The sequence below is a fragment of the Volvox carteri genome (genome assembly GCF_000143455.1).
Source record: "Volvox carteri f. nagariensis unplaced genomic scaffold VOLCAscaffold_19, whole genome shotgun sequence".
Taxonomy (NCBI): domain Eukaryota; kingdom Viridiplantae; phylum Chlorophyta; class Chlorophyceae; order Chlamydomonadales; family Volvocaceae; genus Volvox; species Volvox carteri.
This window is the reverse complement of record NW_003307562.1, coordinates 1728203-1744769: the sequence shown is the minus strand read 5'-3', so window position 1 is coordinate 1744769 and position 16567 is coordinate 1728203. Positions and strand designations below refer to the sequence as shown.

At 56.5% G+C, this 16567-nt stretch overlaps 3 protein-coding genes across 3 annotated transcripts in view; all 3 read right to left on the bottom strand.

The window, feature by feature from the left end:
* Positions 1-1501: 1501 nt before the first annotated feature.
* Positions 1502-8825, bottom strand: VOLCADRAFT_104807 (uncharacterized protein; the record flags this gene model as incomplete). Its single annotated transcript, XM_002950536.1, has 6 exons — positions 1502-2699; positions 3138-3339; positions 4100-4259; positions 5379-5604; positions 7457-8685; positions 8754-8825. The coding sequence occupies 6 exons, from the start codon at positions 8823-8825 to the stop codon at positions 1502-1504; spliced, it is 3087 nt and encodes a 1028-aa protein (XP_002950582.1).
* Positions 8826-9968: 1143 nt separating this feature from the next.
* VOLCADRAFT_91117 (uncharacterized protein) lies at positions 9969-11015 on the bottom strand (the record flags this gene model as incomplete). Its single annotated transcript, XM_002950535.1, has 3 exons — positions 9969-10235; positions 10401-10499; positions 10866-11015. 3 exons carry the CDS (start codon positions 11013-11015, stop codon positions 9969-9971), a joined length of 516 nt encoding a protein of 171 aa, XP_002950581.1.
* A 2191-nt stretch (positions 11016-13206) lies between these two features.
* Positions 13207-16567, bottom strand: part of VOLCADRAFT_104806 (uncharacterized protein) — a gene marked incomplete at both ends in the record, with an annotated part of 5653 nt that continues 2292 nt past the window's right edge. The window contains 4 exons of the mRNA XM_002950534.1: positions 13207-13382; positions 13508-13599; positions 14381-14803; positions 15294-15357. Coding sequence (XP_002950580.1) covers positions 13207-13382; positions 13508-13599; positions 14381-14803; positions 15294-15357 — 755 coding nt within the window. The remainder of the gene's footprint in view (positions 13383-13507; positions 13600-14380; positions 14804-15293; positions 15358-16567) is intronic.

Here is a 16567-nt window from a genome sequence, read left to right as displayed (position 1 = left end):
TGCCTGCCTGCCTGTACGGAACATCCGTTCCGCATGTCAGGGGCCGTCAGGATGCGGGGTCACAGGGCTTCTCGGCGTTCTCAAGAACAACGAATTTTTGCGTCCCTACTCGCCTACGTCTTTATAGCCGGCCCTGCATCCGGCCCTCATCCGGCCCCGCCCCTTGCCGATACCGCGGAGGTCGATTCCCCCTGACACGGCCCATCTTGGATTGCACTCATTCACGCCCAAGATTCATTAACGCCCAGGGGAGACCTTCGTTGAACCGCAGTTCAGCTCCAGTAAGACGCCGCACGAACTGATTTTCTCATTGATAGGGCATTGACGCACACGTCCTTAGAAGGCGGTCAAAAAACGTGCACGAAAACGGGAAGTAGCACACGCACACGCACACGCACACACGCACACAGGCACAGGCAGTTAGTATCACAAACGTCGAGGTTTTGCATAGCCAGCAGCAGATCTGTAATGATGCAATTGGTATGTGCGCGCGACCTACCAAGGCACAACTTGGTATGGCAGTTCCCGCAACCCCCTGCAGCCCCCAGCACGCAACCCGCACGCACGCGCACACACATGCACAGCAAACGCCCAAGAGGGCAACCCCATCCGCTCCTCGCAGCTCAACCCGGCAACTGTCGCCCGCCTTTCGGCTGGACTCTTGGAAGCTCTTGGCAATCATCGCAATCAATCAAGCACCCACCCCTCGTGTCAAGTAATGCGGTCGGTTGGCGCGGGTGTGCAGGGTGATGCAGGCCCGCGTAAAGCCGTCCATTGCCACCCCTGCCACACTACCCGGCTCGCGTCCCACCCATCCAAATTCCCCCCTCCCCCCCCACACACCGCCACCGCTACTGCTACTTAGCTGCCGCCGCCAAGCCAAGAATCTTGCTGCAGCTGCAGCTGCAGCTGCTGCGCGGCGCGGCGCTACTCGTAAGGCCAGAAATTGCACATAGACGTAACTCGTGTCGCGTAAGGGACCCATGGACAAGTGCGTTACGACCCATCTTGCTCTGCACAGACGCGCATGCACTGCGGGGCCAGCGCGGGAACCTGTTAAGAGCCCCACATAGCAGCAGTACCAGCAACAGAGAGCAACTCTGCAGCCTCCGCCTCCTCCGCTGCCGTCAAGCAGGCATATGCTGATGCACGCGCGGTCAACCGTTCTTGTTTTCCCCACAGACCCAACAGACGACAGCGAGGTCACCAACGCCGTCAGGAGGGAAGAGCGTAACCTCGCACATCAGCAGCCATTCCAGCGCGGCGACAGGAACAGCAGCAGCAGTCAATTATGGCAGGCCCTGCCTGGTCCAAAACCGGACCGAAAAAGATGGATGGAAAATTCTTTCACGCAAATGAACACCAGCCGCTGAACTCGCAAAAGGCCTCGGCAAACGTCGTTGGTGGAAGTTCAACTTTTTTGCGCGTTTCGCATCTTCTCCTTTCCTTCCCTTAAGGGAGTCATTCAAGTACAGATGTTATGCTCCCTTATAATTCTGCGTTATTTGCGCATAAGCAAGAGGGAGTGGACGCATGAGGAGAACGAATCGTCGGGGTCAAGCGCGTTGGGCGCCACATCCTTTGACTTGGTAAAGAGCTCCTCTTGCGTTGCAACCTTCAAGACAGACACCTTGGAAGCGCACAATATGTCGGTCGCGGTAACGAACAGCTGGAAGTTTGAGGGCGAGTTGAGGTTCGTGATCAGAGTCGTCGCGGCGCTGGGCGTCAGCTGGATTGTAACGTTGTACTGCTTAGATCCATTAGGCAGGTTCCGGGTCGGACAGTATTCCAGCGGAATTCTGTACTGCAGGTTGGACTCCCAGCCGTACACTGTGAAGATGGAGCGCAGGCCAGCCTTGAGGTTAGTGCAGAGGTAGGGCAGCAAGTCCGTGGTGACTGGGTTGCCTGCCAGGACGCTAGGCGTGGTGATGGCGATGGTACGATATTGTGTAAGCTGAGGGTTGACAGCGGGGTTCGGCGGCGGTGGCGAGCTGGGCGGCGGTGGTGGGCTGGGCGGCGGTTGTCGGGCAGGGGGGGGTGAGCGCCGTGGCGGTGGTGGCGGTGGTGGCGGCAGCGATGGTGGCTGCTGCGGCGGTGGCGGCGGCGGCCTCAACCTCCTTGGAGGCGGCGGAGGTGAAGGCCGCTTGGGCGGCGGCGGCCTGGGCGAACGGCGGACGGGTGCAGGCATTCGCGGGGTGAGTGGTGACTCGGGCGGGATGGGGATGTCCGGCGGTGGCGGCGAAGGCGGCACTCCAGGCATGGCTGGTTCGAGGGGCATTGGCGACGGCGGCCGCGGTGATGGCGGCCGCGGCGGCGGCGGCGGCTTCCGTATTCGCGGCGCAAACGGCAGGCCCGGCTCCGTCGGCGAGCCAGGGGATGGCGGCATCGGCGATGGCGGCGGCGACCGGACGTTCGGCGGCCGTGGCGACGGCCGCGGCGACGGCGGGAACGGCGGCCGCGGCGGCGAGTTGCAGCAGAACGTAGTGACGTTGGGGCAGGCGAGGTTGTAGAGCGCTCCGTTGGCCTGGATGGTGCCGGTGGTACCGCACGCGAGTCCAATGGTACTGGCGAACTCATTGAATTCGGAGTTGAACGTCATGGCGAAGGAAATGGCGTGGCGGTAATCCGAGAAGCCGATGGTGACGACCATGAAATACGCGATGGTTTGCCCCAGCGTGCACACGGGACCTTGGAATGGCCTGAGGGAAAATGGGAACACGCGTGTGTGTGTATGTGTGCGTGTGTGTGTGTGTGTGCGTGTGTACGTGCGTGTGGGTATGTGTGTGTGCTGTGCGTGTGTGTATATTGCGATGGTGAGAGTCCGGGAGGGATGGGAGTCTTCCCATGGGAGAGGAGGAGAACAGAGTAGCGGAGTGGAAAAGAAAGGAGAGCTGGAATGAAAGGGAAACAAGCTGGCAGGTACTGAAGCAGCGGCCGGTCGGCCTCTCCTCCCATACCCCCCTGCCGAGTGCTCCATTCTCACACAAAAGTAAACAGCGGCGAAAACAGATCAGCAGCAGCAGTCAGCAGCAGTAGCAGTCAGCAGCAGCAGCAACAACAGGGGCAGTAGCAGGACCCGTGGCAGCCCACGCAGACTCGCATCCATGCCATCCAAATGCACCCGTCCAGGGTCCCACCTGTCGAAGAAGGCGAGCTTGGCGCTGAGGGACTTGATGGCGGCGGCACAGATGCCGGTGACGTATGGCTGGTTGGCGGAGATGGTCAAGACCATGGGAGCAGCGTACGGCGGTGGCGGCGACGACGGCGGTGGCGGAGGGATCGGCGGTGCTCCACCAGGAGGCCAGGAGTTGGGGGGAGCCGGCGAGATGACCGGAGGGACTGCAGGGGCAGTGCGCGTGTGTGGTGGGGGTTGGGGGGTTGCACGGCATCAGAAGACACAATCCCCGGGAGGGAGGGAGGAAAACAAATTAGTGTCATTTTAGCTGGAGAATTAATTAACATCAGCAGTTCAGGAGCCGGGGCCAAGCACATCTGCGTTTGTTGATTTGCGTTTGCCAGGTTTGGTTTCCCACAGCTTTTTCGCATGTGTGTTACCAAAACCTTTGACATCCAGCCCCCGAACGTCAAGATACTCCCCGCTGGGGCCCCCTGTTACGGGGAAAGGCACTGGCACTGGCACTGGCACTGGCTCTAGCTGCTGGTGTTAAATGGGCTTAAAGTGCTTTTCCTGGGTCACCACCTAGCCAGACCCCCAGCACCTCTCCAGGGGGCCCTGCTTGGGTGCTCAAGCAGAACAGACCCGAGTAGATTGCCTTCATGTGTGAACTGCCCATCGTCCGTGTGTGAACTCCCTGCCGGATACGAGTGGCCATCGTTTCCAACATCAGCCCTCATGTCGTGTCAGCTCACTAACGCTGGAACATACACACACACACACACACACTCTCTCTCTCTCTCTCTCTCTCTCTCTCTCTGCCCAGCTGAGGCCACAGCGGCCGCCCCGTAGAGATCGTCTGGCCGACAGGGCGTTTGGCCGTTGGTGGTGGTGAGGGAAAGCTCGGTTTTAAAGTAGGGCCGTATAAAGTGGGACATCACGTGGCTGTGTACTACACTACACTACAGTGTACGATACACGGACCTGGAGGCGGGGGGCTGGAGGCGCGGGGTGGTGGGCGTGGCGGCGCGGGGCCGCAGCTGTCCGACAGCACGGGGTAGTACGAGTTCCGTACATCCCAATAGACGTCGGAAGTGTTGCAGGAGGGGCTGCCCGTCGCCAGGAGGAAAGTACGGCAGTCGGGCTGCGAAATCGGATGTGGTGGCAAGATGGGAGGAGATGGGCAGATGTTTTTAGTTAAGGCAGGGCTGAGGAAAAAGTCAGGAAGGTTGTGCCGTCGGGTTAAGGTTCGGGTGGGGGAATGTTTGCCGAGGCATGAGTAGCAGTGGGGATTGGAGCGATGGACGCCCGTGGGGCGGGGAGGGTTGCCTAATTTGGACACTGTTCCCTCCACGGTGTTTCGGATGGTTGTTGGAAGGGCGTGTGAAGTCCTGCCTCCGCCCCCGACGCAATGGAAGCTGAGCACTCGGACCCCTTTATCCGGACCGGATGGTGCCATGCGCAGGACAGACGCACATACATATACACATGAAAACACCAAACGTCGGTTCGCCGGCCTATCTCTTTGTCTGCTCTGCGGGCGTCAAAGTCACAGCGCCCGTAACTCCATCATTCCTTTGTCGAGTAGCCACCATTAGAGCAGGAAGGAGAAGAAGGGGAGAAGGAGGAGGAGGAGGGAAGGAGGGGAAGAAGGGGAAGAAGGGGCGGAAGGGGCGGCACACGGCGGCCCACCAATGGCGACCCAGGGGCCGGGTCACAAGCTCCCTGCGTCGGTTACTTCACCAGATTTGGAGTAACCGACACACAAGGGGTAACCGGCGTAATTGCTCCCTCCGCGCCCGCACAGACTCGCACGACTCGCACGACTCGCACGCCGCTGAGCCCTCCCCCTCGCTGGCAGCACCCCTCCCAGAAGACCACAAAGCTTACGGCGAACAAAGTCCTACGCGCCCGCCCTGGAAACACGGCGCCTGCCTTTCCTAGCCTAATGGGATTGCCCAATTCCCTACTAACCTTCCTAATCACCAAATCTTAAACCTAGAAAGACGTCAACCACCAACCATCAACCTCCGCCCGCCAACCTCCAACCTCCAAAACCCCAGATCGGACGTAAGAAGAGTAAAAACCCTGAGTTTTTACTTCAGGAACATAAACCGGAGCTTGTGTGAATAGGCCAGCTATGAATGGATAGAACCCCTACACTACCAAGCTGCATGCCGGGGCAGATTGCCCCCCGGTATTGCTTTATCGCAATGCCACGAGGTGCGTGTGTAATTCAAAATAAGCACCAGATTGTACTTACGTTTAGTCGGTTGAGCGTGGCAACGGCGAAGAAGGTGTTGTTGAAGTTGACCCAGAACATGTTGGCGTCCGTGAAGTTGGCAAAGGTGGTGTAGACCGCCACGTAATTGCTCGTATACCGGTCTAGATCGCAGTACCAGGTGGTGGTGTTCATGGTGTAGACGTTGAGGGCCAGACGTAGCGCAATGCAGGCGCTGGCGGCGGTAGTTCCCACAGGGAGGTTGGTGCTGCGGGGTTGTGGGGTGAGGTGGTGAGGGCGAGGAGGAGGAGTTGGGAGTTGGGAGTGGGTTCACTAGGCAGGAGGTCTCCGATTCTTGCACGGCACACAATGCAAAGAGGGTGTTAGGGGCTAGGAGCCTGGCAGGCAGGGACGGGGGGACGGGGGGACGGGGCCCCGCTGGAACCGCTGGGTTTGGGTCTTCGAATGCAGTGGGGGGCGAGTAAGCCCCATCTGGCCGCCGCCCATCCACCTGCCCAATTTCCCGGATACCCATCTCCCCAAGCCGCCAAATCCCAAATTTCCAATCCCAAATTTCCCCAGATTCCCGACTCTCCAAAACCCAAATAGATCTTCGAATTGCCCAAACTGCCCTTAACTGCACGTTCCCGAAATTTCAAATCCACAACTGCAGGAGGACATACTTACAAGTACGCGCCAACGTTGACAGCGCAAGGAAGTGGAGGCGGCGATGGCGGCGACGGTGGAGACGGCGGCGATGGCGGCGCCGGCGGCGGGCTGGGCGTAGGCGGTGACGGCGGCGGCGCCGGCGGTGACGGGCACTGGTACTGGTCCAGGGTGTACCTGGAAGGTATCGTAGGGCGGAAACGTGGGTTTCAGATTTTTCGGCTGGGGCCTTACCTGCAAAGGGTTTGGAGTCCTGCGCAGAGAAAGTGAACCAGACGGTCCTGCTGCTGGCAGAGACAGAAAGACACACACACACACACACACACACACACACACACACGGCTATGCACAGCAACATAGTGCAATCTGATCCTGGGCCATGACACGGCCCGAGGAGCTTAATGAATCTGCCTGCCGCCGTCAAGTGGCGTGTGGTGGGCGCACCAGGTGTGTGGTTTTGAAGAAGGCGAGCTTTCAAGTGTCCATTCTGGGGGCGCGTATGTCCCCCTCTAGGCCCCATCAACGCCCTTACTGGGCTGCATGCGTCCCACATCTATGCGGGCGGGAAACACAGTGAGCCCTACTTTGGGAGTGGCGGGTGAGTGGGGGCCCAGCCAAAAGCGCAGCAGCACGTGACACGACCGGAGTGGGGCCAAAGCTCAGCAGCTGCAGCATCAGGTTGGTGCTGCTGCCTCTTTTAAGGGATTTTGTGGGCGAAGTTTTAGGGGCACCCTGCTCCATTGCCTAGTTAGGGGTGATGTTTAGTGGTGATCTTTGTTTCAGGGCTGCTGTGTGCTGCTGCCACGGAATGCGCTCCGACAAGGATTTCCTCCTCCTTCAGGTTCTGCCCTGCCTGGCTGCCTGCCTGGCTGCCTAAGAGGGTTCTATGCCTGGTTTGTTGATTGGTTCAGTGGCTTGGGTGGCTGGCTAATTGGCTTTTCGAATGGTCGGCTGGCTGGCTGGCTGGCTAGCTGGTTGGTTGGTTGGTGTGTGGTTTGCGGATTTGTCCTCGGGCTAACTGCACCTCCTGCACTGCTTCCAGAATGTACGGGACCTCCTCCCTGGGTCCCTCATCCCCTCCAGAAACCCAAGCACTGGGGACTCGACCTTATCTGTCTGAGCTTGAAGTACGGAAGTGCGGAAGTACGGAAGCACGGAAGCACTGCTTCATATCCATTCTTGACCATGCGGCATGACCGTAGATGAACGTAGAATGCCTACAACCCCACAGTACCTAAACCCCCAAGGGCGCCAGGCATCTTGGAGGCTCCCAAGCTTGGTAGCTTTCTGTTTATCGCCATGTTACCATGTTTGTCTCAGTCTCTAACTTGGAAAATTGGAGCTAGGCTGCCCAATATCTAGGTTGTCCCCCTCCATCCTGTCCTCTGCTGTTGGTGTTGTTGAAATCACTCACTCACTCACTCACTCACTCACTCACTCACTCACTCACTCACCAGCAATCATCTCGGGAGAAGACGCCGCCGAACGAACAGAAGGGCTGCGGGTTGGCCAGGTTTTGCTGTGCCAGCGGCACAGGCGGGGCGTTGTTCCGGTTGAAGAACGAGTCCGTGTAGTTGCCGACGGCGCCGCAACCGGGCACGAGGGCGTCGTACAGATCACTCCAGAACGTTTCAATGTTTACGGACTGGAAGAAGTACCGTAGGTTGTCCACGGAGTTGAAGTAGTAGGTCCACTGAATCATGTCGAAGTCGTTATCCAAGGCGGATTGGTAGACAGAGACGATGGCGCACTGAATGCGTTGTACGGTTACGCGTCCTCGGTAGTAAGCGGCAGTGGCGTTACGGCCGACGAAGCAGTCGTAACCGGAGCTGAAGATGCGGTTACGGTCGAAAGTCATGAGGGAGATGGTGGCGGAGTAGGTCAGGTCGGGCGGGGGCCGCGGCGGCGGCGGTACCGCGGGAGGTAAGGGCGGCGACGGCGGCGGCGGTCGCGGCGGTGAGGGTGGCGAGGGCGGTGAGGGCGGCGGCGGCGGAATGGGCGGCTGCGGCGGGCGCGATGCGCAAGCACTTGGGCTCAAGCTGTATTGAGTGACGTAGTTCTGGTTTGTGAGCACGATGGGAGCGGTAGAAGAGACGGGGGACGGGCATGTGGCGTTGGAGGCGTTCTGCAGGATGCTTGCGGAGTACGGCACACCGTTGACGTTGAGGACGATGAAGATGGAGGGCGCGGCGGAGATGTCGATGGGGTCGCAGTTACCAGCGTATTCCGGTCGGCAGGTGCAGACCTCGTTTAGGTTGCGTTTGGCGGGGTTCTTGTAGGAGCGGACGGGGTCGCAGATGCGTCTTAAATTGAAGACGTATGTGAAGCAGCTGTAGATGCCCGTGAACATCATGGGGTTGACGTACTGCTTCAGAGTCACGTTTGCCGCGTCGGTCCAGATGTAGATGGACGAGCTCACGTCGATGCGGAGATCCTCTGTGACGTCAGCGTTGGCGTCCAGTGGGAAGGGCTCCTGGTAAAACAGCTGGCCGGTGCCGCTGTTGTTCGAGCCGTTGAGCGCGACGGTGATGTAGATGAGCTGCTTGGTGATGTCGGTGCTGTAGGTGCGGTAGATGTAGGCGGTACCCAGGACAGGCGTCGAGTCGACGTTCGCGGCGGCGCGATTCTTGAGCGGGACAGCGAGCACACCACCGGGGCCGCCGCAGACGTCCGAGAAGACGTTCTGGAGGGAGGGGTGTTCAGAGGGAAGGATGGATTGGGGGAGGGCGCGGGAAAGGTGATGAGATGGACCATGAGGGTGATGATGAGGGTGATGGTGAAGAGGAGGAAGAGGAGGAGGAGGAGGAGAGAAGCAAGTGGCATGATAATAAAGCACGTGGGAGGAGCTCGAGAAGGAGAATGAGCAGATGTCAGGTTGCTGGTAAACGCCGTACAGTCATGTGGGCTGTAGATGCAGTGGGTTTTGACGATCCTTTTCGATCCACTGCTAGATGACTGTATAATTCATTCATGCCGCGCAACTCGCGATTCCGTAAAGGCATATAGTAGTCGAGAGCAATTTTGAAACTGCCGCCCGGTAGCAAACGTCTGGAGGTTATGGCGCCGGAGGTGATCTGAGATGTTGGTGGCCGGCGGCGGCATATTGCTGACATGTCGTTGGCGGCAACTGTGATGGTGGGTCGGTGCGCCTCACAGTGTTCGCGGAGGAAGGAGGCACGCAGGCAAACCCTTATTATTTATATCTTGCAGAGAAGAAGACAGGGTAGGCTGGTGGCAAGTAACTGGGGAGGGGGGCGGAAGGGGACTGGGCGAAGGGCCGCTGGGCTCGGCTGCGGCAGCGCCCCTTCAGAATAATTGGATGCTGGGGGTGCTGCTGCTTGGTTAGTGTTTATGGCGCTGACGAAGGTGCGCGTTTAAAAAAGGGGCCACCTCCACGGCGGACAAAACACCTGGCATGATGTTTTCGGAGCCTGGTTGAATGACTGACTGACAGCAGGATGGCCACTGCGACGTAGCAGGTGTCATTCCGCCTGTCATTCCGCCTGGCCAGCGAAGGATTACCATTTCGATGGCAGCTTTTATCGTGCACAGGTACTAAACCAAGGCTTTAATGAAGCTTGCGCCTGACATCTGGGCACACTGCCTATTAGCCCCTGACGCGGCTGAAGCGCAACGATGGCAGGACGATATGGCAAAACAGAGGAACGAAACCCAATGGCGTGTTTGTCCGCAGGTATCCGGTAGGAGCGATGAAGAAGTCATACCAGCGTTAAGACTGAGGGTTTCTTAGGGCCGTGTCGGGAACAGCTCGCTTCGTCCCGCCGTATGGCTTCACACGTGTTTGCTTGTTGTGTCACCCTTGCTGCGCCAAACAGCTAGGATTGCCTAGGGTCTGAATATGGCCTATGAGTGTGTGTAGTTGTTTGCGGGCGGGACTGGAGCAGCTCTGGAGCCGCATCTCATGACGGGCTTTTTGAAGCTCGCTGCGCAAGGCCATGGACGGTTTTATGCCGCTGCGCCTGCCTGTTGCGCTGGCACAGCCGTGAACTGGCTTTGGCGTAGCTCTTTTGTTGATCTATAGAAGCTGATATGAGCACATGTTTTTGGCAGAGTCTGTTCCAGAACATTCACCGTGATCGCTCGCAACGGCGAAGCCAAGCCACGACTGGTAACAGCACGCCCGCACACCGCAGGAGTCATGCGCGAAAAAGAGCATTTCGAGCGACGAAGGTTAAACGCGTGGAGATCATCCAATGCACCTATCACCCCAGGCTACGTGCGCATTCAAGTTTGTAGCGGAGTCTAACAACGTTACAACGTACTAACTCCCATGGCGCGCGAGAGCCGCGCAGCCCCTCAGCCCCGGATCCCACTTCGCGTTGGACAGTATTAAAAGATAGGTAATAAAGGTAGGTTTGATTGCTAGCGCATCCTTACCTTGGCGTACGGCCACGCTGAGCCGCTTGCGTTCCAATAACCCGGTATCATGCATATGTCGAAACGAGGATCATTCCGCCCGTAGTATTGGTCTACCGTCTGCAGTAAAGCAAGTTGGATGGTACGAAAGGTGAAGGACCCTTACAAGGGGGCTTGCCTGCATGCTGAGTTTGCGTCGGTTTCTATACCAATGAGCGACCGCAAACAGGCGGAGCTGAACCCGACATTCCCGCATAGTTGCTATCAATTTTTTTAATTTATCACATGCTCAAATTTTCGGACTGTGTTCCAGCTGCGAAGAGATGCCAGGCTGAGTCAATGCAATGTCAAGACAACCACAAAAAAAGGGAGCGGCACCCATGCAAAGCTGCACAGCTAAACAATCAAGGAAATGTTACGCGATTCGATAGCGCTAGAGCGCATAGGGCTTAGAGGTTGTGCCGTTACTGAAAGCATACAACTCACCGTGCATGACGTGAGACGCGGTGTGCACGCAGGCGACGAGTTGTAGCTTGGAATGTTGCACCATTGCTGCTGAAATGTTTGTGCTACCGCAGTTGACGCTAAGAGCAGCGGCAAGAGAAGGGCAGCGGCGATGGCCGCTGTCCTCCCCATGATCCAGGCGTTTCAGAATGCGGTATAGCTTCAAAGTCTCAGTAGTATTATCACAAAGCTATTAATCCCTTGATGAGCAGCTGCATGCAGTAAGGATGCTTAGTTGACCCGACCGCCAGTGGTGGGCTGAGGAGACAGCTCAGCCACGCCCATTCGAATATCTAACCCAGTACAACGTCACAGTTCTGGGATAGAGTGAATTAGGCTATAGTGAAGCAGGACATTTTTGCACGAATTCAATGGTACCTCACAGCGGTAACGCAACGGTGGGCGCAGTCCGCTGGGCCCTATGGACATCGGAAAACTGCCCTGCGCGAATGTCTCAGCGGAAAAGCTGCGAAATTAAACAAACCCGATTTTGTTATATATCTTAGCGTGCGGTAAGTCTTTCCGAGTTAAGTGACTGCCTGATGACTCTCCTGTTTCCACCTACCTCCTCCATACCTTTGACTTATAACTATAATATAAACCTTTACACTGGCATGATAAATATCACGGAGAAGCGTAAAATTGCATCCCGGTCGTCCGTATTCGTGCCCCAGCTGATGCGCTGAAAAAGTAGTTGAAGGGCATTTTGCGGGCGCCAATACATAGATTTCAACTATACAAGTTTCATAACGCTTGATGCTATATTGAATCACTGTTGAGCAAAACTTGTAGGCCGACCGGGTGGGTGCGCAGCTCCGACGTTATCAATCATGAACTACTAACTGACCGCTCCTAATCAAAATCACTGAAGTTAATTTTCGTGGATGGAATGCCGGAAAGATCGGCGCGCAATGGGTAGCCTTTGTCAATCTTCAAAGCCACATGCAGATCCCGTATTGCGTTGCATTGCAGCCCATAACATCAGCTAGGCAAATATCACGATGTCCAATTAAGCATAAAACATGCTAACGTCATTGTTCATGAAGCATACGCAAAAGTATTGCTGCTGCTGCTGTCGACCGGAAGAAGTCCATACGAACAGACCGAACGCAGGCTCAGCCGCTATAGTTTTCCACGAGTCCTATCCGATCCCCAAACGCAGTGCGGATATAATACAAAATTAATCGTGGTACAGGGCGATTAAGCTTCCTTGACGTGATGGCGCATGACGAGTAGTGGCGGCGCTTGCCTGTCGAACGGGCTCCGCGAGACGTTTGCAACAGGCTGAACTTGTGATGGAAAAAAGCTATCCCATGAAGCCACGATGTTTACACCAAATTAAATGCATCACACATCTAGTTAAGGAATTAACCATTGGCCTGAGACGTAAGGTTGTTTTCGCAGCTTTTTCGCAGCTCGGAACATCGCTCGAAGAGACGAGCGAAACGAAGGTGTTATTATTAAGGTACACAATTGGCATGGCAGCAGTAACTGGTGGCTTCTGTCATAAGGGACGCGGAAAAAATATTCTCCCTTCCTATATAGCAATGTACCTGTTTGCGTTGTTCCTTGCCGACTGACCTTTGCCCGTTCGCTGATATCGCACGTTATCGCGCAGCCACTATATAACTGCTGTGGAACCAAAAACTCGATACGGCAGACCTTTTGATGTTGGGATGCAAATCTTATCAGTGACATCGAGGAAGCCAAGTTGCTCGAAAATTAAACACCAAGATGTTTGGCACCAGTATGGTAGCGCCTCTTCGGGCATGCTCGAGCACGCAGCACCCCGCTTATTTGTGGGCAGAGTTGCCGGTTCCATGGACGCCAAAAATGGAAGCTTACGGAAATTCGTAAGTAACACTACGTAACTCAAAGAGCGCAAGATGCTAACCGATTTGAAAGCAATCTGATAGACCTGGATAGATCACTTATTTTTACCGTAGCCATCTTCCTTACAACATGTTACGATGGGACGATAATCAGTAAAAATACGCCTGTCTGGCAGATATTTCCAAACCTGCTGGCCAGGAAAAACTGTGAATATCCATTTCGCTATCATTACCGCCCTTCCCGCGGTAATGCTCAACAGGGCACTTCATCATCACATATGATAGAAAGCTATATCCGCGGCACTGGGCACGGGGGCTAGCGGGCTTAGCTGCAGGGAGGGCAGGCGGTGAGGAACACCAGCTAACGTCCATTGGTTCCATTTAACCGATGCTTTCAGAGCTAGCTAGGGAAGCCTGCGGCGCACGCGGCGACAGCGCTAAGGTGATGCCGGTGCCGAGCGCCGTTGGCGAATCACCGTGGGGAGGCGGCCTCACGCGGCGACCTCGCTCCGATCACCGACAGCCGGGCGGCCGTAGAGGAGGAGAAAAAGGGTTACGGTAGGGTTGGTTTGGACAGCAGTGCAGTTGCCGGTAGCAGTCCCGGTCAGGATCCCCCCAGCTGTGAAACGGAGCCGCGCGATTTCGCAGTGGCTCTCCGGAGGTGAAGCTGGGAAGGAGGCAGGGGTGACGTGGTGGTGACGTGGCGGGAGCGGCGGCCGGCCAAGGGCCCCCCCCCCCGCTGCGGGGGCCCTGTAAGGCGGTGAGGCCCCTCGCTGATAACTCCTCACTAACTGCCTCTGCTGCCGCGATCGACCTCTGTGTTCCTATCGTACTTTCCGTGAGTTGAGCACCGAACTTCCACCTCACTGTTTGGCTGCTTCCAACTTGGGGTCAATGGGGTGTTGTAGAGTGGATGGCTGTGCGGCTCAGGATTCTTCACCCCGAATCGGACCCCGAATCATGCCCCAACATTTTGAAGAGACTTTCTTGATTTGCCCGAAGGAGGGAGGTTTGAGGCTGCCCCCGGAGGCCCCGGACGACATCTTGAGCCGCGAGGAGCTCGGGTTAGGAAGGGCCCTTCCAAAGCCGCCCGAAAGCACGGATTGACAAATCGGAGTAAAGCTAAGCTCAGGACTTAAAACTATCGGAAACAGAAAAATCTCAACCCCAAAAGGTGTCTGGGCCATTTCCGGAAGTGTACCCGGAGCAAAAAAATGCGGCCTAAAGGACCCTGTCCTAGGGTCGTCTGCGAGAGCTAGGGGCCACCGGACACATCTGAAAAAGGTTCTGATGCCCTGCTATCGAACCGCTGGTGCAGCAAAACTGGGTGGAAAGGCCAGCGGTGGCTTGGAGGTTGGACAGCAGATGCAAAGGTTCCCCTCTACGTCCTCCCATCTCCTAGTACGGCACCAGAGGCTACCGTACCATGTCAAGGTCTACGCCAAGTCAACTCCCCACCACCACCATTCGCCGCCTCTTCCTCAGCTTTCACACGGCTACACGGCTTTTTCCCCTCCTCCATGCCGTAGCGTTGCCAATCATTCGCCCCGCCCCTTATGGAGGGTCAGGTGCCCCTTAACTTGTGGAGGAAGCCATGGACGGGCATCCAAAGCCACACCATGCGAGGAGCACTACAAGGAGTGTCACCGCCGCACGGGACCTCACCAGCCGTCCTCGCCATCACTTTCCGAGGAGAAGGCCGCCGCCGCCGTCAACCCCATGTTCTTTGCGTCCTCCTCGTCACTGCCCCCCGGCTTCCGGTCCCAGTCCTTCATCTTGCCACCGCCTGACACACCGCTGAAACCCGCCTGCAACACCTTCCACCCGGGTGCCGTCGCCGCTGCGCCTCCGCCGGTGCTGCCGTCCTTGGCCGCCGCCGCTGCGGCGGCACCGGACAGCACGCCACTGCCGCCGCCTTCAGCGGCCGCGGCGCTGCCGTTACTTGTGCCCCGCAGCTGCGCCAGGAAGGAAGCCTTGCTGAGCTTGGCAGGTTTCTTGGCTGCCGCGCCGCCGCCGCCTCCGCCGGCACCTGCCGCCTTGGCTTGCTTCTGTGCAGTCGCTATCGCGTTGAAGAGCATCACGACGCCCCTGGGCGGACCGGGCGCGGAGAGGAGGGGGAGGACGAACCATGAACGAGTGAGTCTGATGCCAAGGATTAAAAAAACTTTTTATACGCCAGAAGTATAAGGAAGCCACAGCTAACCAGTCGGAGAGGAGGGGATAGGAGGGACGCGACGGAGGGGCGGAACACTGCACGGTAAACATGCAGATTGCGAGGAAGTGAGGCTGCAGCTGTTAGCTGTGGAGCCATAACACCCTAATGCAGGCCGGCCGCGAGCGGTTCCGGATAATACCGTCCAAGGCTGGGAAGTGATGGGAAGTGGGGCGAAGAACGGCAGACCATGAAACCTCTTTTTTCCAAACACCCCGCCAACCAGACGGCCCTCTCCTGTTTCCTTAATACCGCAGCTATGGTTGTGCTCATGACCCATTACCCCCCACACCATGTTTCCCCGGGTATAGTACCGCCGCTGTTATACCGCCGTTCGTGAACCTTAGACAGCACCAGACCATCCACCTGGCCATGCGCGTGGTCATACACACTGCTTGACTCGCGTACTCATTGATTCCCCCAGCACCGACTGTTCATTACCATTCAGGTTTTCGTGATGAATCAGTTGGATTTTCAGTTCCATAGATAGATATCTGATAAGATATGTGAAACAGAGTGGATGGCTTCTGGGCCATGTATTTTCAATTCCCAGAATTCGTCAAATCACCTCAACACTTCCCAAAAAAAGTTGCGTTGTCCACCTTCTCAGCTTCATAATATAAGTTAAATCCCTTTCCCAAAGTGTTCCCCAGTCCCCCCTTAGTGCCGGGCCCCCAGACCTTAAGAACACCTCGTTCCTTACCTCCACCCCCTAAGCAACCCGCCGCGGCAACCCGCAATACGTTGATCCCAACCATGTGAATGTGACGCAACTGCTGGCTGACTTTCCCCCTCAGCCCTCCGTCCCTGTGTTGTTTGTTTCGCGATACGTTGGTTTCCTTCGCTTTCTTGCTTTCTTTAAGACTTTCCTTTCATCGCGGCGGCTAGGTCGTCCCTTTGCCTTTTCATCTGCCTTCTTTGGACTTTAAACTTGGCAGCAGCCAGTAACTCGTTTCGCAACCTAGCTATGGCCACGCCGTCGCCAAGACCACTACTCAAGCCACCATTGGTCAGTAACTAATCCCAAATGCAGTATTCATCTTCACCTAAACTATCCGTCTATCTCTGGTATATCTGCTTCAATCGTCAGTGGTTCGTCTTTCCCCCCCTCCTCCTCCCTCCGCCGGCGGGCATGAAGGGAATACACCCCCCGCACAACACCCTTGGGGGCTGGGACTCGGGCAATAGCAGTAATAACAGCAACAACATCAGTGAGCAGTGTTTGTTTTTTTGGTAATATATTACTTTTTTGGGAATAAATGGGGGTCTGAGCCTGGAAGAAATGGAATAATTGGTCAGTTGGCCGTACTGGTTCATTACTTCGGCCATAAGTCGCCCCAAATGCCTTCTGCACATATAAAGCTGAACATTTGGAGCTTATACACTATTTATATATAAAATATTTGATGATATCACCATGAGACGGCCCGCTGTTGCATTCAACTTAGGTCAACGGGGCATTCGTTCATTCTTGACCAAAGCAAACGGCTCAGAAATCCGCAGACACTGCTCACAGAGACACTGGCGCAAATGCAGTTAGGTGCACAGAACGATGGTGGTACGGCATGTTTGTTTCCAGACGTCAGGTGTTGTTTACAGCACACCGTACAGCCTTTGAGGGGGGGGTCCGGGGGGGGGTC